This window comes from Pezoporus flaviventris, unplaced genomic scaffold (assembly GCF_033815535.1).
Source record: "Pezoporus flaviventris isolate CSIRO_AGI_PZ_B2104156 unplaced genomic scaffold, CSIRO_AGI_Pfla_v1 ptg000015l, whole genome shotgun sequence".
Lineage (NCBI taxonomy): Eukaryota > Metazoa > Chordata > Aves > Psittaciformes > Psittacidae > Pezoporus > Pezoporus flaviventris.
In genome coordinates, this window is record NW_026892563.1 from 41,248,106 (window position 1) to 41,268,662 (window position 20,557).

Sequence of the window (20,557 nt, forward strand, 5' to 3'; positions counted from 1 at the left end):
TAAGATCATCTATTTCCAACCCCCCAGTGTAATGTCACAGTCACGTATTCAGTATCCTCATCCCTTTTCTGTCCATTTGAAAGGAAGTATTTGACAGGAACATGCTTTGCCACCTGCTGAAAACGAGAGTTGTATTTAGTTTGTTTAAAAAGAAACCAACATGCAAAATGTTCCTCCTAAAAAAGTTTTATACAATTAAAATATACATGCTTGGCATTTTACATTCGAGATCTCTTCAGTACAAAAGCCTGCTTTTACTTTGCTCTTTAACACTGACACAAAGAGGATTTAGTCATCCTTGGTCTAAAAGACTAGAACTTTTTACACAGGCTTTTAAAATTTCAGAGGGAGAGCAAGTCCCATGCAGAACACTTGACACACTGACTTACTTACATAGAAAAGGCTAAACACGTGCTGTAGCTGGTAGAATATATACAGACAGTGGAAAATCTGTTACTTAAACAGCTAGGATAATTTTAGAATGTAAAATAGTAAGTGCAAGTAGATTTATTTTTAAATAATACTATATAGAACTCCATACAAAAATAGACATCCATTTATTTTATTTCTGTGGCAAACTTAGGGTTATGTGGTTGTATTTGTTTTGGGGATGTGTCTGCATGAACAACTGGAAAAGTTACAGCTTTTGGAAACGAAAATATCCATCTGTAGCTAACCTGAACTCTTTAAATAGTTACAGAAATACATAACCTGAATATACAAAGAAGGAAAAAAATACCTTTTTTATGAAATAGATTAATTTAGTGATACTGAAACCAAATGAAATTACCAGTAATCCAGGGGGACTTCACATCAGGTTTTCAACAGCTGCCTACAGTTCTGCCCCTGTTTGCTTTTCAAGCCTGCAACAGCTGCACTCCAGTCAGGTATTTGTTGCTGTCTGTCTCAAGTGATAGCTCACAAGGTGGCTGCACAGTGCTGAAATTGAGGGAAGGGCCAGCACGTCCTTATCCTCTGGGCTGAGATGCCCGAGGTGTTGATGAGCCACAGTAATGTGAACACGTAGTTATGCTGTTCTTTTTACATTAGACAAGTTTGGAAATAGCCTGCTAGCACCTTTGAAAATACCCATTAGGAATTATCTTCTGAAGGAAGATGTGGTTTCAAGACCAAATTACATTAAATTAATCTATATACAGCAAAACAAATTTTGGCTAGGCTTTAAAATCATTACTGCTCTAAATGCAGCTAGCCCTTGTAGAAGTCTAGCCTGACCCAGGACCGTTTCTTCTGATACGTGTAGATACGGCTCCATGCTGAAGGTGATCTTCAGTGATAACTCACAATTTCACTGGTTGGAAACAGGCCATATGGGTCAGCAAAACCAGTTCCTGAACCTGGAAATTTGGTACTGCTAAAACAAATGAGAACAAAGACCTACCAGTAACATCGGGGCAGGGGGAAGTCAGGCTTTCTCTACTGAGCTGGTAATTCCAGTCCAGCATTGTCTTTATGAACAAAGTAAACTGCATTTAGCAAGAGATATGGTTTGAGCTTCAGGGTCACTTGAAACCTAAACAGTTTCAACTGGGACATGGAAGTCCAACACAACCTCTTCCATGCTGCGTTCATTCTTCAGTGAGCTTCCGTCAGTTTGAGGGGAAGGTAAAGACAACATTTCTAAAGAGACTTTCCCATATTATCCCTTGCAGTTCACATCCTGCAAAACTTGCATGTAGTCTCTTTTCATTTACTTATACTCCAGATGAAAAATAACAGTGACCTTCACAGGAGTGGCCTCTAAAGCACAGCTTCCCTGCAGAAAGACATGATACCAACCTCCCATCTTCCGTATTTGTGCAAAATTCAGTTGTTTTTAGGAGCTGGTGCTTGGTAGGAAGGAAAGCAGAGAGGAGTTGCTGCTTAATGTTCCAGTGGTGTGTGACTTCAGTAGTTGGTTGGGTGTTTTTCCACTCTAGGTGTTCGTAACACACACAAGGTCCATCTGTGTGGTGGGTTTCACAATATTTCAATATCCCATTTTTGCGACTGTTTGTTGTCTGTCAGCTGATTCATAATGATGTGATTCTTGTCATCATAATTTCCTCCTAAAAAACAGAACAAAATCATGAAGGCAAAATGGTAAAAAGAAATGCTCAGAGAAGCCTACGTATGATCTTTAAGAAGTGTGACTAAGTAGGAAAATCAGATGGAAACCAGAAATTCTATGAGACAGGGAGTTGTTTCTGCCCCTCTGCCTCCGTTATGTTTGTCTCCTTCAAACAGTCACTTGTCAGCTTCAGCCCTGAGAGGCTCCATTGGCCAGGAAGCAGAACATACCACAAATGTACCTTGGTGCACAGAAATTAGCACCCCTACAGACATTTTGCTTTCAGCAGATACTGAACTCCTGCTGTATGGATTTTCAAGGCACATACTGCTCTACAAGGAATACACAGATTCACAAGTAGACGCGTAATGATTTGGTGTAGCACACCCGTTTCAACCACAGACTTAGAGGTCCTTAAAATAAGATTTCTTTCCTTTGAATACACGTAGCATAGAAATGACACTGAATTTTTTTATCATTATACCAGACACAGCAATTGACTAAAAGAAACAAGTTCTGAAGAGCTATTAAGCAGGATCGTGCAACCCCAGCATTCAACACTGTGTTGTGCTGTAACCGAGGCGGCACAGCTCGCAGATACTGGAAGAGCTGCCACCACTATCACCTGATTGCATTTAATGACTGTAGGAGCTATTTATGAATTAGTAATGGTGGTTAAACTCCTGTGGTTGCTTTTCCTTCACCATTTTGTCTTCTGTCACCTGCATTTCTTCCCATGCACGCTACTGATCTCCCTCAAGCAGAACAGTCAATGTGATCAAAATAAACCTCTGGGATCTAAAGAGTAAGGTTCCCCCCTGCCCTGTTGTTTCTTGTCCAATTGTCATGCAACTGGACATAAACCTAACGGGAACAACAGGATTAAGTATTTAACCTTAAGTGCAAAAAGAGCTGAAATACAGCAATTAACAACAATCACAAAATGCTCTTGGAAGTTTAGTTATATATTTGTTCTTTGAATACCTTTAATGTCAAGCACCAGTTGTTCGCTGAGGTATGAACTGATGGTTCCATCCTCATTGAGTCTCCACCTTTGCCGGTCCTTCCCGTGTTCCGCCCAGAGCGCCACTTTGGCCCCGGGTACGTCTCTGCCCCCAATGACATCCAGGCAGGCGTTGTTAGCCTAAGACACGAGAAGAGAAATGAGACCCAGGACCAAAGCCTTGTGTTTGTGTCTGACTTGTTTCTGTTTGAGGCACTGAGCACACTGCAGTGATCCTCTTGCAGCTGGTACCAAGCCTGGCAAGCAAGCTAGGAACCGATCATTCAGCATCTGACCAGCAGCTTGGTCAAAGGGGGTGGGCTTTGTTAACTCAGGTCTTGCTTACGTTAAATCATCAGCTTTTTATATTAATAACAGACTAGAAAGAGCAGCATCAATACAAAATCATTGCTTTCTACACATACTACTCTCTTAACTCTTCAGAGGTAATAAATTTGCAACAGACAAAAACCAGGTTTCTGCTTCCAGGAACACCAGTGCCCTTAGATGTGAAAAGCAGCCCAATTTGCCAAAGCAGACAGATCACTTCTGCCTCTACATAGCAGGAGGATGTAGGTTATAAGAGTTTTGGTCTAAGACACCTGGGAGAGGCCAAAAGCTATCCTGTTAGGTGTTAATGCTAGCCTAGGGCAAAAGCAAGAAGCGAAGGTGAAAAGTACCACCAGTGATACAAGCTGCCTACTTCAGCATCTGGAGACTCACCTTGGATTTGAAGAGTCCACGACAGTAGTGCCAGATCTGGGTGTTCTTGCCATTGTATGGGGATGCACACACTGATGTTGCTCTTACATCAGCCAGGCTCCCAGCCACTGTCAGGTATTTGCCTTGGGCTCGGTTCTTCACTCTGAGGTACACTGCTGGCTGAAATAGAATCATAGAATAGTTAGGGTTGGAAAGGACCTTAAGATCATCAAGTTCCAACCCTCCTGCCATGGGCAGGGACACCTCACACTAAACCATGGCACCCAAGGCCTCATCCAACCTGGTCTTGAACACTGCCAGGGATGGAGCATTCACAACCTCCCTGGGCAACCCATTCCAGTGCCTCACCACCCTCACAGTAAAGAATTTCCTCCTTATATCCAATCTAAACTTCCCCTGTTTAGGTTTTAACCCGTTACCCCTTGTCCTGTCACTACAGTCCCTAATTAAGAGTCCCTCCCCAGCATCCCTATAGGCCCCCTTCAGATACTGGAAGCTGCTATGAGGTCTCCACGCAGCCTTCTCTTCTCCAGGCTGAACAGCCCCAACTTTCTCAGCCTGTCTTCATACAGGAGGTGCTCCAGTCCCCTGATCATCCTCGTGGCCTCCTCTGGACTTGTTCCAACAGTTCCATGTCCTTTTTGTGTTGAGGACACCAGAACTGCACACAATGCTCCAGGTGAGGTCTCGAGAGCAGAGTAGAGGGGCAGGATCACCTCCTTTGACCTGCTGGTCACACTCCTTTTGATGCAGCCCAGGATATGGTTGGCTTTCTGGGCTGTGAGCGCACACTGAAGCCGGTTCATGTTCATTTTCTCATCAACCAACACCCCCAAGTCCTCCGCAGGGCTGCTCTGAATCTCTTCTCTGCCCAACCTGTAGCTGTGCCTGGGATTGCTTCAACCCAGCTGTAGCACCTTGCACTTGGCTTGGTTAAACTTCATGAGGTTGGCATCAGCCCACCTCACAAGTGTGTAGGTAGATAGTTGTAACACAGGGATTAAGGATGTTGATGTGAGATTGGTTCCCCTCAATCTTACACCAGTTCTAAAGTTTGTAATTTCCAGTTCCAGGAAGTATTTTTCTTGTTGGAAACAAATGAGCATGGTAAAGCAGCAGTCAATGCTCTTCACATGCAGGCAGACAGACAGCTGTAAGCAGCAATAGCAGATAAGCTGTTTTAAAACAAGGTATGTCTACAGAACTAATTCCTGCAGCATGTAAATATCTAGTTCAGCACATTTCACTCATTCCAAGGCCAGTAAATGGGCTGTACTCCACAAGCTTTCTGTTCTCAGGCCACAAAACTGATTCACATATCCAACAACTTCCACCCCTGCTAACTGCAATATACAGCAGAGGGTTACACCAGTGCTTTTGAACACGCACAGAAAACGGTGCTGCGCTGGCATCCCTGTCTACTTGTTTTACTCAAATAATGACATTTTGTAGGGTTCAAGCTTCTGCTCTGTTACTCACTGATTTTGGCACAAAGAACAGCGAGTTATAAAGGACAGCTCTGCTGGAACCCCAGCTTAAGCATAGTTTTTCCCTTACTTTTTTTCCATATTCAAACAAACCTTAAGGTACAGACAATAAAGCCTCTCTTCCACCAAGCACCCATAAACTGATGTGTATTACTATAGTACATTCTGCATAAGGAAGGCAACGTATTACAAAGTCACTGAGCAAAACTTGTCTCATTTTGGATGAGTTTCAGATGTTCTGCTTTTTCTTGCACTACCTCTTGACTTGGCCAGTTTTGTAATATGAAATGGAGATGGAAGGGAGAATAAAGCAGTGCAGGTTTGCAGTATCCCCCCAGTCTCAAAACACCACACACCCACAGAAGCGCCAGGCACTGGTAGCTGACTGCACAAACTCAAACCAAAACCAAGTCAAAGCAATGATCACAGAAACCCAGCAAAGTGGCTGAAGCAGGCTGGGTAACTTGCAGTGTAAAAAAGGATGCTATCAAATACAAAAGCTCTTCAGACTGCTGGCTGAAGAAAGGATTCTGGTTTTAAGATCAGTACGTTTTTTTTTCATTGGTATTTGCCAAAATGACATCCTTCTCTAAGTTATCGCTTCCAAAGAATTCCAGGGAGCCATCAGCTTCTTGGACTAAAAACTCCTTGCAGGGAGGGCGGGAGGTAATGAATAACGCATAACTAGTGCTCATGACTGCTATTTCTCTTCACTGCAATGTTTCCCAGTTGAATCTTGTGTTTAAAAATAAAGCAGAATTTGTCACTAAGCGGAGACAAGTTGCCTGTGAGAAACAGAGCAGAAACAAACTTCCCCAGTGGAGCGACTGCTCACATTCCCTGCCGTGCTTCCCTGTCCTTTTCCTACCCACCTGGACGCTGTCCTCCCACAGCTGCGTGTGGGACGCACACCAACACTTGCTTTGGCTGGTCTGGATGCATCCCGAGACATCTTGGCTAAGCCAAGGGGCAGAATTGTACCTGCTCTTCCTTCAGTGAGGGGCTTTTACCTCAAGTCTTGCTTCTCCACCCATCTTTCCCAAAGCTCCTGAGCACTGGGTGGTTTTGAGACCCAAATCTCTGAATGAGACTGAAACTGGCACTGCCTGGGGTGAGGCAGAGAGGGAAATCCTGGCGGGAAAGCGTAAGGAAATCCAGGCTACAGCACAATAAAATTGCTTCCATTTATGTTCATTATGAATCAAGCCAATGCAAAATTGGTTCTCATTATATGGCAAAAACAAAAATAGAGCAGCTACAGAACATGCTAATGAGCTATTCAGGAAAAACAAAGCTTGGCTCCAAAGGAACCAGGAATTATTTCCCTTTTGGAGCCTAATATAGATCTCTAACTGCCACTAGAGGAATTTTCTGCTTCACTTATCTTCCAGTAGGTGCTTTGGGCTGTCATCATTTGACCTGATTTACGGAGTACAATGCACCCCATTATACTTAGTTGTAGCACTGACACTTGTGCGCTAACCCCCTCCCAAAACCAGAACTGTTCTCGTATAGTCCTACAGTACCTGCTTCACAGGACGGAGGGAGCCAATCACTTTCCAGCCACTGTGTTCATTCCAGTTTGAAATCTCACTGGGCTCCAGCAGAATCTGCTTTCCTAAGAAATTACATCCCTCGTATGCAATCCACCTGGACACAGGAACAGAACATTGAAGACTACACGTTAGCCACAGCAGAACTGAACTGCAGCTTGGGTTCATGAAAGCCAGCAAACCTCCCCGCAGCAGTGCTCCTATCAAACCTCTGTTGCCAAACGCCATCCATTTCAGTGATTTAACCATTTTCAGTCTAAATTAAGACCTGGTTTCTGTCTGTCTGAAACTTGCAAACTCCACTCCCCCCAATTTTTCCCCACAAATAAAACAACCTCTGCATTAACCTAGATACAACTAATGGAGGTTTCACTGGGATGCATTTGGAATCCAGAAAGCCACATACCACAATGCACTACTTCCATCTTTGCCTGGTGGTGCGTCTCAGTTATGAGAGGGTCTTGTGTGATGTTTTCTTTTGTTATAAATAAAGCTTTTTATAGCCATTTCTATAGCAGTTGTCTGAAAACTCACATAAAATACTCCAAAACCTACACAATGCTCCAACAGACTTTCCTGTAGTGAATACATCTGAGCCATGGACATAGCTGAACCCTTTAACACAGAGTTAAAGCACAAGCAAATACAGCTCTCTTGTTATCCAGGCATCTGCTCAGTTAGTACTGTGTAGCTGCTTACAAAGGCAGCCTCTGGATCACAGATTGGGTTTGTTTGTATCAATAGGACACTGTTGTGCAGGCAGTAAATCCTAAATGCCTGCCTCATTAACTCATCCAAACATAAGGAAAACACTGCTTTCCCCACATTACCTGTTTTACAGGTCAGCTGCCAAGCACACGAGGGATGGCTGCACTCTAAGCATCCACAGCGCTCACAGCACCTGTAATTTACCTTTTCCCATTGCTAATGTGGAGAAACTGCCAGCCAGCCCTGCTCAGGACTCCAGGGAGGCTGAACCTGCCAACTGTGAACTGCCTCATAAAGAGCCTGTATCACTGTCTCTTCAAATTAAGCCCCATACCTCCTGCCTACCGAGTATTCAGAGCAGCCTGACCACCACTGTGTGCTCCTTCTAATGCATTCCTGACTTTCTTTCTTGCCAATTGTCAAGTCAATGAGAATTCACTATTCATGTTCTTGGAGCATCTTGGAGCTCCTCATCTGAAATGCAGTTTCAAAGCTGACATACGTAGAAAACAGTACAGAAACTGTTACAGTAATAACCACGTGAAGCCAGGTTGGGCTTTAGGCATTCAGTGACACACACAAAGCTCATCTCGGCTCTGATGTTGATCAGCAGCCTCCCCTGTGCCATCTTGCCCACACCTTGGAGTACATCAGCCCCCAGCCCCCTTTGCAAAGTCACAGTCCAGGCTTGGGCTGTTCCTCACTGAGGAGGTCAAGAAGGATCCTCAAACCTAGGCCTGACAGCAAGATGCCAGTATATTTACTTAAACCTTTGTCATTTGTCTAAAGCTGACAGTGGGCTCTGGAGCAAGGAGTCAAACCCCCTCTAAATCCACCTTCCTGAACACTTCATCACAGATAAGGCAAACAAACCCCATAGAGACATCCCACAGACCTCCCACAATCATCTGTCACCCTCAGCCTTGAGGCTACCTAGCTGCAATGAGGGACGGGGGCAGGCTGGGGAGCTCTGTTGCCTACAGAGAGAGCTTCAAAAGCCCAGCCGTTCTGCCCCTGACCTTTCCCAGGGCCAGGGAAGCACCTAACCTGGCTTGGATACTCAGGACCAAAGAGAAAGATGGACAAAGGGCTGAACTGTTGAGCTCTCAGTTCTTTTCTCCTGTGTGGTACCAAAGCCATCACCCTTCCTTTACAGCCAACTTCATGGGCAACGGGAGAGGGCAGAGAGCAGAGAAAGCTCATGAAGAGACATTCCCCAAGAGGACACACTTCAGGCTGTCAGACCTCCAACAAAGGCATGAGCATTTACATGCTCCCACCAGAAATAAGTCAGGTATTCTTCCAGGAGAAAGCCCTTCCTTCTCCAACGAAGCACAGACCAAGGGTGATGTGTGTATGCTGCCCTCAGCCTCAGACAGCAGCTGCTTGCTACTGTCACCTGGGGCACCTCAAGACAACAGCAGCAGCAGATGATCCCTCAACTCCCTGTATTTCCAGCAAGGGCTCAGAGGAGAGCTCAGCAGTGTTACCACAGGTATTCCTAGAAGGATTTTGACTTCTAAGTGGTAACAGACTAGGTGCATTTGAAAAACTCACCATAAGAATCGCAGAGATACACCTAAGCCATGAACAGTCTATACTAATTATATGCCCAAGTAGTTCAAATTCTGCATGGTTTAGTGTCATCCCACAAGATCTCTCAAGAAAATTACAGCCTTGTCTATGTAGGAAAGGTGGGGAAAAGGTTAAATAAACAGGAAATGTGTCACATAGGAAGAACACCAGTGACAGGATGAGATTCTGCAAGTTATTTGTTGCTGCTGAGGGTGTGGAGGCTGAAAACCTGGCCCAGACAGAGTACTTGGGAGCTTCTCCAAAAGGTGAAAGGGAGAAACGTGGAAGAGGTTAGAAGGTCACTTCTGCAGATATAAAATGGTTTTCACAGAAGGTCCTGGGTGTGTCTTGACACTCATGGAGGGGGTTAGGCTAATAACAGAGCAAAGTACTGTTCCAGCTGTCACATCCACCCTGAGCTTCTCTCACAAGCTCTCAGGCAGCCGATGAGCATGGCCAGCTGCACTGAACCACTGCAGTGCTTCAAGTTAAATCACTGCAGTGCTTCAAGTTAAATCACTGCAGTTTATAGCTGGTGTTTTACAGCCAGTTAATAATGGCACTCTGAGTTTACTCCACCTGTCTTTGTAAGTCAGCAATCAAAACTTACTTCTGGTTCCTGACTTGAAGAACAGGCTCCATTGTTCCTTACCATATAGGGATAAAAGGCCATACAGGGATAAAAGGATGATTCTTCCAGAGGGAAATATACCCTCTGTCCAGTTTTTGTTGGTTTTTGAGTCCTGATACAAAAAGTAGGTCTAACATTCAACCACATTTTAGGATTTTACATTGTCACAAAATAGAAGTTAGAATGTAAAACACACCCTATGAAAAAAAGGCAGTAATCAGGAGAAAATGCATGTTCAGTTATTATCAGCCATAGTGCAAAACTGATGAAAATGTTTCTTCCATACTTACAATCCACTTCTCACCCACACAGACTGAGTGTAAAAATGAAGGTCCTCATTCAAAACAGAATTGACTGGTTCACTGAAGTGCAGCTCTCTGCCCTTGCAGCACTCCAGAGCAAACAGACTGATGGAGGGCTCAGCAAAAACCTGGGAGGGAAGAAAGAAGAAAAGCAAAGTTTAACTAGGAATAGTCTAACTTCAGTTGTTAAGTGTGTGATGCGTGCACATGTGCCCATTTCAGCTTAACTTCCACGTGCTTCGGGGTTGGATCGCGCTCCCTCAGCAGTAACATAAGGAAAAGGGAAATGCACGTCCACTAACAAAGCACACGGAGCTGAAACACCGGATTTACGGTTGTCTTTGTCAGCAAGGTGCCCCACTGACACAGGCCAGACACAGGGAGTCACTTCCAAGATGCAGAGAGGCCTCTGTTTGCATCTGAAAAATCTCTTTTTGATCTGGTTTGTATTATGAGGGCCTTGGTTCCTTCTCCTAACTCCGTTTTCTTACTGGTGGGACAGGTTACAGCAGTAGTCTTCAGGGCGATCTGTGGATTGCATCTGAAGTAGTAAGGCAAATCACAAGTCTATTGTCTGTGGACTTCAATTAGCAGTGGTTCACTGAAAAGTCTTAGGGATCTACAGATTGAAAAAGGTTAAAAACATCAGAACTAAGAAGTTCTCCATGTCTTTTTAGAGACATTCCCATTTTTCTCCTGACAACCTTGAAGAAGCAGTGTAATCCTTAACCCCTTCAAGCTCATGCAGAACTGAAAAGTTTTTCACTCAATGTCCTTCTCCACAGTTGAGAGACTGCCTATGAAAGCAAATAAAAAAGATCTGGGTTTCTTCTTTAGTGAAGCCATGGCCTCAGGTGGGACAAATGAAACAAAATCCTGAATTAAAGCTGACACACGCACTGCATAATGAAGAGAACTTCACTTTCATGCTTGAAGAGGCACATGTGTTGTAGTGCAGTGTCCCTGAAGAGCTCAGGGGTGACTCAGGACTTACCAATTTACTGGCACCCACTCAGTGCACTTGGTATGCACGCGGTTGTTCAAATCCTGCCTCAGAGAAACTGCTTTCCTCTGCCAACCGGTGCAGGGACAATGCAAGCCATGCAACACTGCATGGACAGGGAGTTTGCTGACACATTTAAAAGCAGGGCCTGGGATCATCCACCCAGAAAGCCCACTGCGCTCCTAAAAAACTAATGGCACAATACAGAAGGAGACTGAAACCCATAATGTGTTTGTGTTTGTATGTCAGTTCTTCCCACCTACCTTCTGCTGGATGAGGTGACTCTAAAGGTTTGCTCTGAAATGAGTCTAAAGGTCTCACTTACAAGACCTAGTGCAGGCTGCTTTGCTTAGGAAGACAGTATCATCCACAAACAAGTCTGCAAATGCCTGCTCCCTTGGCATTGATTTTCACTTGAGTGGAGACCAGAAGCCATGTCCAGAACAGGTCCAATTTTCACAAGTGCATTAGCAACCATGGGAAACACTATTTGACACCCTTATTGCTACAAGTTGTTCCCAAAACCTAAAACTCATATTGCTGTTGCAATACTCAATATGTTAAGAGACAAGGGATGCCACAGAAGATGAACAAGTCATCTGATCCAGCACATCCATTTGTACACCAAGAATCAGAACAGCAAATTGCTGGAGTCAGTTAAAGTGACTTTAGCTCTTCTGTGCTGGAGGCTGTTTGAACTTACTAGATCTGAGCAAGCCCCATCTGGTTGCTAAGGCTCCCAGCCTGTTAGTACACAGCAGACATTGCACCTATGACACACACACACAACCCATCACCAGGACACAGACCACCTTTCCAGTGGGACCTCAGGACTCCACTGACCTTGGCATGGATGTGAAGCACAGAACAAATAAAACATGCTGCTGCCTCAAGTGCTGAAGTTCTTGTATTTCCATAACCAAACATAGAGCAACGAGCTGATTACTCACTTTATATATACCGTTTTACACCAACAGCTGGCAGCAGAGGCTTGGCCTGGCTTTCTTCTCCGATTCTGTTTTCATAGCTCCATGGAAACCACGAACAGCAAACCCCAAGGTTCTGAGGCTATGCAGTTACATTTACTACAGAGGATCTTGCTCCCACCCTTCCTCCTATCCTGACAGGCCAAGGAGGAACAGTGCAACTAGGCAGAGAATACAACAGCTGCTTTAGGTGGACCCCAGTCCCCAGTTTTGGAAGGTGAGCTGAAGACGTCAACATTTACCCACGACTGGCAAGTCATTCCCATGTCTGGGTCAGGATTACCTTTGCTTCCTTTTGTAGTTATTTCAAGGAAAACACTAGAAATGCCATCCTTTGGGGAAAGCTTGCCAATTGCAACAACGACAGGGCACTGAAGAACTACTTTACCTAATCTTTGTGCATTGAGGAACTCTCTTGCTTAAACCAGCACCAATTAAGTTTCAATAGGTTTTGCTTGCCCTGGTTTTGAATGCCAGTGTCCAGGGAGAAGCTTGAAAAGATTTACTACATTCAAGAGGCCAGTGATTAAGGAAGGCTGTATTTACATAGCGCTTCAAGACATAAGCAGCCTTGTAAACTGTTAAACACAGTGATACTCTTTACTTAGCAGGTGTGGTAGTCTATGGCTCATGCAGCATGCCATGCAATGAAAGTGGCACAGCTTGATTCTTTTCCTCCCCACCATGTGATTTCAGAGGCTGAAAAGCAAGCCAAGGAAATCAATGTATTAAAAATCTCTTGCACAGCTCAACTCAGCTCAAACTCCCCCCCCCAATGACTTCTCCCTTTTTTAAACAGAGAAGCCAGGCACCACTGATGTTTCACAAGTCAGAACAGAATTTCATGTTTTGCCAGTTCAGAAAGAGATGCAATGCAAGCCTCAAGTGTTTGATGTTAAACAAAGATCAGTGCAAGGGGAGCGTCCTTCAAATGCCTTTTGTTTGCAGTACAAGGCTTAAGTGCTTGACCCATGGTAAAGCAATAGCAAACAGACACAAAGCAGCTCACCCAGAGGTGCCAGAGTTGAGAACCAAGTGCATGGGTGAATTTGCACACAGGCTTCTAATAAAAACAAGTAAAGTTTTAGCTATGGATAACATCAGGGTCATTTCTCATTATGAAGTTTGTGCAAATTATTACTGAACAAGCTCTTTTGAGAAGGACTCACCTCAAAACATATTGCTCCTCATACCTTTTTTTGCAAGCTTAGATTCTGCAGACTTTGAAGGGAAAGACTAATAAAGCCAAAGAAAGAAATCCATGGGGCCACACGATGGCATGACTGTAACCCAACCATTGCAAGGGTTATCATAGAATCAACTAGGTTGGAAAAGATCTTTAAAGATCATTAAGTCCAACCCTTACCCCAGTACAGCCAAGACCACCACTGAACCGTGCCACTGAGGGCCTCATAGACACGGGTTTTGAACACTCCCAGGGATGGTGACTCCACACTGCCCTGGGCAGCCTGTTCCAATGCCTGAGCACCCTCGATGAAGAATTTTTCCCAATAACCAGTCTAAATCTCCCCTGGCACAGCTTGAGGCCATTTCTTGTCCTATCTCTTGTCCCTTGAGAGCAGAGCCCAGCCCCCTCCTGGCTCCATCCTCCTGTCAGGCAGTTGTAGAAAATTATAAGGTCCCCACTAAGCCTTCTCTTCTCCAGACTGACCCCCCCCCCAGGTCCCTCAGCCGTTCCCCATCACACTTGTGCTCCAGACCCTTCACTAGCTTTGTTGCCCTTTTCTAGACCCACTCCAGCACCTCAATGTCTCTCTTGCAGCGAGGGGCCCAGAACTGAACACAGGGTTCAAGATGCAGCCTCACCAGTGCCCAGTACAGGGGTATTATTACTTCCCCAGTCCGGCTAGTCACACTTCGCATCCCTGCTGCTCTGCAAACAGCATTTGCCAGAGCCTTAATTGGAGGAGCCTCCACAGCTGTGTTACACCATCCCTGGAAAAACCTTTAGTCTTGGCTAACTCATCATTTACAACTGCCTTTACTGAAGCTGCACTCGCCTGGCTACTCCCTTCAGTGTGGGAAGGATGCCCGGCTGAGGAAGAGGAACACGGCGCTGGATGACAGGAACACCCACAGTCCAGTCCCAGCTCCACAGAATGACTCATTGACTGGCCCTGGGAAACACGGATTCAATTTTGTATCTGATTTCATTACTTGCCTCACAGGAATGCTGGGGAGATTAGTCAACACCTGTATTTAACTAAGAAAAGATAATCAGTGCAGAAATACACAAACTATCACAGCAAAAATAAGGACTGCCTCAAAAGAAGATAAAGAAAAGATAAAGAAAACAAACAAAAAGGACTTAAAGCCAAAGGCGTTGTGCAACCTACAACCCAGATCTCATTTTTGTTTTTAGAAACTGTAAGACTTAACTTCAGGCCTAAAGTTAGACAACATTATAGAAGGAAAAGTAATTGCTCACTGCAACAGCCCTGGATGCTCTCGTCCACATAAGTCACACCAAGCATTACAGGGAGTTTGGCAAAACAACATCACTGAAAAAAGGCAGCACTAGAGCTGAACTCCCCTTTGAAAGAACATCCTGTAAGGGTTTCTATCCCAAAAGATTAACCTCTTCAAGCAACAAACACTGGACAACAGCCCCCATAAGCAACCCTGGCCCTCTGAGTGGCACAGCTGCCTTTACCTGTTCTCTTGCCACCAGGTAAGCGGCCCACACTTTCCCTTCCACGAATCCATGGCCACACAGATGTTAAGTCCTTGCTGATGCAGGCAAGGAAACCTGCACCTCTGCAGAAAATGCAGCAACCCTTAACCTGTGCTTTGCTTTTGCCTGCCTGCAGAATTGTTATTAACAGTAAGAAGCAGCTTATGTTTGTTCCAGTGTTCCTCCTACCACTACTAAATACGTGTGTAGCCACCTAATGTTAAGTGGGCTTCCAAAGCGTGTCACTACCTGTTCATGTAAGGACAGACATTCCTGTAAGACACTTTTTTGCATATTTTCCACACAAAATTGTATATGAATAAGACTGTTTTCTCAGAAGCATTCCCCTTTTCACAAGGGAAGGTGCCTTGTAACACAATGCTATTCAATATGCAATCTCGATTAATACATGGATATTACAACACTATTTTCCCTCCCAGAACACCAAAAACAAAGGACATGATTTTCGCATTATCAAGTTACAAATATGCTTTGTTTCTTCTTTGTATCCTCTGATTAACCTACAGCTTTTCCTGAACACTCCCAGAAGGAGAAAATAGTCCATTTCTGAGCGAACTGGACCAGGAGGGGCAAAAATACAGGTAAGGCCTACTAGAGATTTAGCTGAAGTATTATACACCTCAGAGAATAAGCCAAGATAGGAAAGAGGTTCCTAGGAATAAGGGAACACCTTTCCCACTCTCCTTACAAACCTGCCAAACTCTGCCAAAAGAAGTAGTACTCCATGGCATGGGTGTGCAAGTATGTACCAAATTCTCATTCCAAAATGCAGAGCCCGGAAATCCTGTGGCAGCTGAAAACATCCCAAAAGCCCCTCAAAACTGCAACAGATTTGAAGTGAAAACTCAGAAAGTTACACTGAAGGTACTGCTGCATGCAATAGCAAAAAAAAAAGAAAGCTGGATGTTCCTTTTAGTTCCTGGAACAGAAAGGACATCTTGATTCAGAGTAAGATGCAGCACTCGGCGTGGCCAAGCTGCACATCCCACACGTGTCAGTGGCCTGTGATGACTGCTCCGTTTCACAGCTACTCTGGAGTCAGTCCCACACAAATCATCTGTATTCTTGCATATACCCTGAAGAGGCCCAGAGTTGGGACTTCACTCAGCTGTGCAGTATCAGTATAACACATCCTTAGTTATCGCTACAATCTGGCAAATTAGGAAGGGAATACCCAGATTCCCCGTCCCTATTTCCTCCAACAGATTTGTTCTCCCATCCCAAAGGGCTGGCTGAAACAATCTACTTCTTAAAGATACAGCTGGACCACACCTACACCAATCAACAGACTTGGACTGTCTTCAAAGGCTGGTAATGAGCAAGCCTTATGAGTCCTTTGTACTGCTAAAACCATATTTTGTTTCCCCTCTGCCAGTGCCACACACGGGCCTCTACTTGTAGCCAGCATCTGGGAAGCAGAAACCTCACACACTGAAGCAATACATGGCTCCCCCCCAGCGTTAGAGTCCTTCCAACAGTCACAGTAAATACAACTCACTTAAAGGAAAGCAGGAGACAATGCACATTCAGGGCTTGGTGTCAGGGTTAAACATTCTTCCTCTCACACATAAGCTATTGAGATACACACCTTGGGTCTGAGCTTGGGCTGGTATTTAAAACTCAATAATGAACCCGATGTCACCACTGAATTCAATAAAGCTGTACAACAATTCCACTTGGGAATACGTCTGCTGTTCTCTTGAATGAGCTAACAAAAATATCTTGTAATAAGAAGGGCTCTGTTCCAAGAACAGTGCACTGTGGACAATGCACAGAATTAACTATGGCTGTTTCTGACCACTGACGAAACTTAGGGCTGCGTGCTTAACATCACGTCTGTACTACACAAGGCCTCTGAGTGCTATCCCGGGCTATCAGCACACACAATGTGTTAGGAGCTGATGAGGGCATTACTATTTGTGAGACAGGTGTGATTCAATAGCATTTTATGCTGTTGAGTACCTTGGTTTTGTAAAATACAAGGGCTATTTGAAGAGAACTGAACTATGAGGTGCAAGGCATTTACAAAGTACAGGAAGATGTGTGTAAGCTTCCCACACCTGGCCTGCCAAACACACTTCTCCCAGGGCTTGGCCTTTGGGAAATCAAGGGCTGCCAGTAGCTTCTTACTATGCCAAAATGCATAGTAACTTCCCTGTGAGGTGACAGGCTGGGGGATTAGAGTGAGACACACCACTTCATGTCAAAACTTCCCTCTGATTTAACAGAGTCCAACAGCCTAACGTGAAAAGGAGATCTTTAATCTGAAAACCAGGCTCTCAGCAGGTGGGAAGCTATAGCTCGACTGAAGTCACCGTATCTATGTAACCTAGAGAGACCAGCTCTCAAAGCCCATGGCTTTTAGTGTTTGGTTTTGTTGTTGTGATGAATTGACTACAAGCTCTATTCCCCGTCCCATTGTGTCAATGATGTTAAGAGAAGGTAGAGAAAACCGGGAGCAAAGTTAAGCCTGGGAAGAAGGGAGGGGTGGGAGGAAGGTGTTTTTAAGATTCCATTTTATTTCTCATTACTCTGCTCTGATCCGATTCGTAATAAATGAATTTCTCATCAAGTCAAGTCTGGTTTGCCCATGATGGTAACCAGTGAGTGATCTCTCCCTGTCCCTATCTCAGCCCATGAGCTGTATTTTTCTCTCTCCTGTCCAGCTGAGAAGGGGTAGTGATAGAACGGCTTTGGTGGGCACCTGGCATCCAGCCAGAGTCAACTGACCACAAGAGCAGTCAGGAAAATGCCAACCAATGCAACTTGGACAAAAGAGAGCAACTCTGAGCCTAGAACACCCAGAAGTATGTCCCTACAAGTGACCACGTACATGCATACATGCAGCCTGGCTTCTTCCCAGCCCCCAAAAAAGTAAGCCAAGAAACCAAACTTCACTCTATTCCCTGAGTGAGAGTTTGTTTAGCACAAGCACTTGCTTCAGACATCTGACTAGGAAAAGAGTTCCAAAAGGTTACTTTTTTTTTTGCTATAAAGTCCTTACATATTGAATAGGCTTGAGGGATTTGATTGTAGCAGTTGGGCAGCCACAGGAACTGAGGTCAATGTAGAGGCCTTCTTCCAGCACACAGTGATTGTCAGTGGTTTCCCCTTGGTAATACAGGAGCCAACTGCAAGAATAATGTAACAGAAGAGATTAGCTGCCCCAGCCGCTTATGAAGTTTCTTTCAAGATTTAATGTTTGCTAAGGAAATAAGGAATAAAAAAAATGTTTGTTCTTGTTAAGCTTAAAAGTAACGTGACTTGAAAGGCTATAAGACAAAGCAACCACAAGAGGAAAAAATCAGATCATGTGGTACAGAAATCTCAGTTCCAGAGTCAAACGACGCAAGTGGAATGCAGACACTTCTTCTGCACCAAGTTTTCAAAATCTGGAATAAATTCTAACTGGAGTAAAAACAAGAATTACAGTAACTGTGCAAACTTCCCACAGGGAAAGGAAAACGCGCACTCCCCAAAGCAATGAGAGGACAACAGTTACCGAGATGTACTGCAAGACAAAGGGTCTAATACATGATGGAATACGATGCGCATGTGTTATGCACTTACAGCTGTCTGAAACATAGTAATGGTTTAAAAAAATCCAGTTTTCCTATTACTTAAAATGGTGGCATGTAAAACAAGACTTACCATCCCCGAAGAACCTTAAAAGAACATGGTATGAATGATGTAAAATCAGAAACTTCTGCTGTGAAATCTATACATGCTCCTTGGAAATGTGTATTATTGAAAGCTTTGAGCTACAAGAACAAAACAAAACAAAACCAATGACTAGAAGGAAAACAAATGCATTATCATTAATGTAAACAGAGATAGCTGTGCTCTTAAAGAATCAATCATAGACTAGTTTGGATTGGAAGGGATCATCTAAGTCCAACCCCCCTGCAATGAGCAGGGACAATGAGAAGTACCCATTCAATTCACAAAGATACAATAAATAGAATGAATTCTCATTAGAGGCATCTTCTATGTTTCTACAGCTGCTTTATTTTGAGAAAGATAATGTTTTATGATCTCTGGGTCCAGTACAGGATGCTTCCCAGTGATACTAAGGCAGCCGGTATCAAGCATAAGTTCAGCAGGCGAGGGCCCAGAGAAAAAGAAGTCTAGGACTGAATGATGTTGTGTTCCATCCAAAGTACCCCTGAACTGCAGTGCAGTTAACTATTGTTACAGCTCAACAATCTAGTGTTCAGAACAGGATGGGGAAGTGTTGGTCAAAAGATAAAGGGCTACTGTTGACAAAGTGCCTTGAAATCTTCTGTGATTGCAGTGATCACAGATAGCTTCTCATTTAAGACTAGCAGGAGAATTTCTGCAGGAACTGGGCACAGCCTTCTAGATGCACTATGGACTTCAAAAGTTAAGCTAAGCTGCTTTTACACGTTGCAGTGAAGAACTTCAAGCCACACTGAACCATACCCCGCTGGTAAGATGTGATCAATGCAGCCTGAAACAGCAACAAGATTGAAAGCGTTGCAGTAAAAGAATAAAGGGAAAAAGGGAGAAAAAAATAGAATGATATAACTTATGATCTATTGCAAAGTTGCCTAGAACTCTGTACCCTTGGGCTGCCACTGTGTAACTGAAGTGAATTTCACTTTAAAGCCCGAAAGAAAGGCTGGAAAAAGAATTAAAACTTTAACTGCATCAAAAGAACAGCTCATAGTCTGTAATGGATGGAAAAACACGATGGCTGTTGCAAGAGCTACTTCCCCCTTCATGCCCCAAATTGGCCTAGCTTCCTGCCAAAGAAATCAAACGCCTTCACCAGTACAGAGAAAGAAGGCCAAACACAAATATCGGCAAATGGTTTTATGGAAAAGCTCAGTCTGAGTTTTTAAAAGAAATAAACGTGTTTCCTGTTAGAAAGAACAAGAAAGGCTTAGCCTGGCCTCGCTTGCTGTAACTGCAATTCAGAGAGCACAAATCAGCTACAATATAATGAATAAAGTCTGGGTTTTCTGTAAATGTAACTGCACTGCCAGGTCAGAAAGCAGCTATTTAAGCTCTAATTATAGTGTTGTCTGCCCACTTACCTCAAAACTCTATAAAGGTGTGTGTGTATATATATGCACACACGCATACCGTCTGTCTTCATAGGCCATGTGCTATGCAAGGCTTTTAAAAAGATCTGTAACTCATTTTTATACAGAATATGTATAATTGTGAATGATGGTCTTACTTTCACAAAAGCTGGGGTGAAGCTCTGATTCCTCAGTGAAAACACTGCATTGTAAAAACATTTACATTGGAGAAAGACACTTGAGATGTATTCCAACTGTAAACCTAACAATGCTGAGTCCACACCTAAACCATGTCCCTAAGCACCATGTTTACACATTTCCTAAACACGTCCAGGGAATTAGTCTCAAACTGCAGCTATCTCCACTTTGTCAGGATTTTACATTACCATATGAGGTTTTGCTTCCTAAAAAGTCAATGGACAGCATGTTAAATACAAATGCAACTTATCACAGCAATTACCCCTGCTTCCTGAATTATCTGTATAAGTCAGCTGCTATTGAAAGAGGCTTTGTTCTTACTGGGCAAAACCAAGTTTTACTTTTAGCAAATAAAATGAATGGCTTTGTAGAATTGGTGATTTCAGGCATTCTTACATTGTACGTACTTTGTTTATGTGGCAGGAGGAAAAGGTCAGGGGAGTTACCAAGACATTTAAGAGAATTTAGTTGCTTTTCAGCTTCTGAAAAGTGAAGTGCAAAAAGACATGATCTTGTAGACAGCGACAACAGTTCCCTTAGCTCAGAACTACGT

General features: G+C 43.9%; 1 protein-coding gene across 3 annotated transcripts in view; it reads right to left on the reverse strand.

Moving 5' to 3' along the window:
• Positions 1-170: 170 nt before the first annotated feature.
• Positions 171-20,557, reverse strand: part of CRYBG3 (crystallin beta-gamma domain containing 3) — an 89,926-nt gene continuing 69,539 nt past the window's right edge. For all 3 annotated transcript variants that reach the window (XM_061454314.1, XM_061454313.1, XM_061454315.1), the window contains 7 exons: positions 18,410-18,519; positions 17,763-17,889; positions 10,042-10,181; positions 6,811-6,934; positions 3,798-3,956; positions 3,056-3,215; positions 171-2,069 (listed from right to left, as the gene is read on the reverse strand). In XM_061454314.1, coding sequence (XP_061310298.1) covers positions 1,981-2,069; positions 3,056-3,215; positions 3,798-3,956; positions 6,811-6,934; positions 10,042-10,181; positions 17,763-17,889; positions 18,410-18,519 — 909 coding nt within the window. In that variant the 3' untranslated portion in view covers positions 171-1,980. The remainder of the gene's footprint in view (positions 2,070-3,055; positions 3,216-3,797; positions 3,957-6,810; positions 6,935-10,041; positions 10,182-17,762; positions 17,890-18,409; positions 18,520-20,557) is intronic.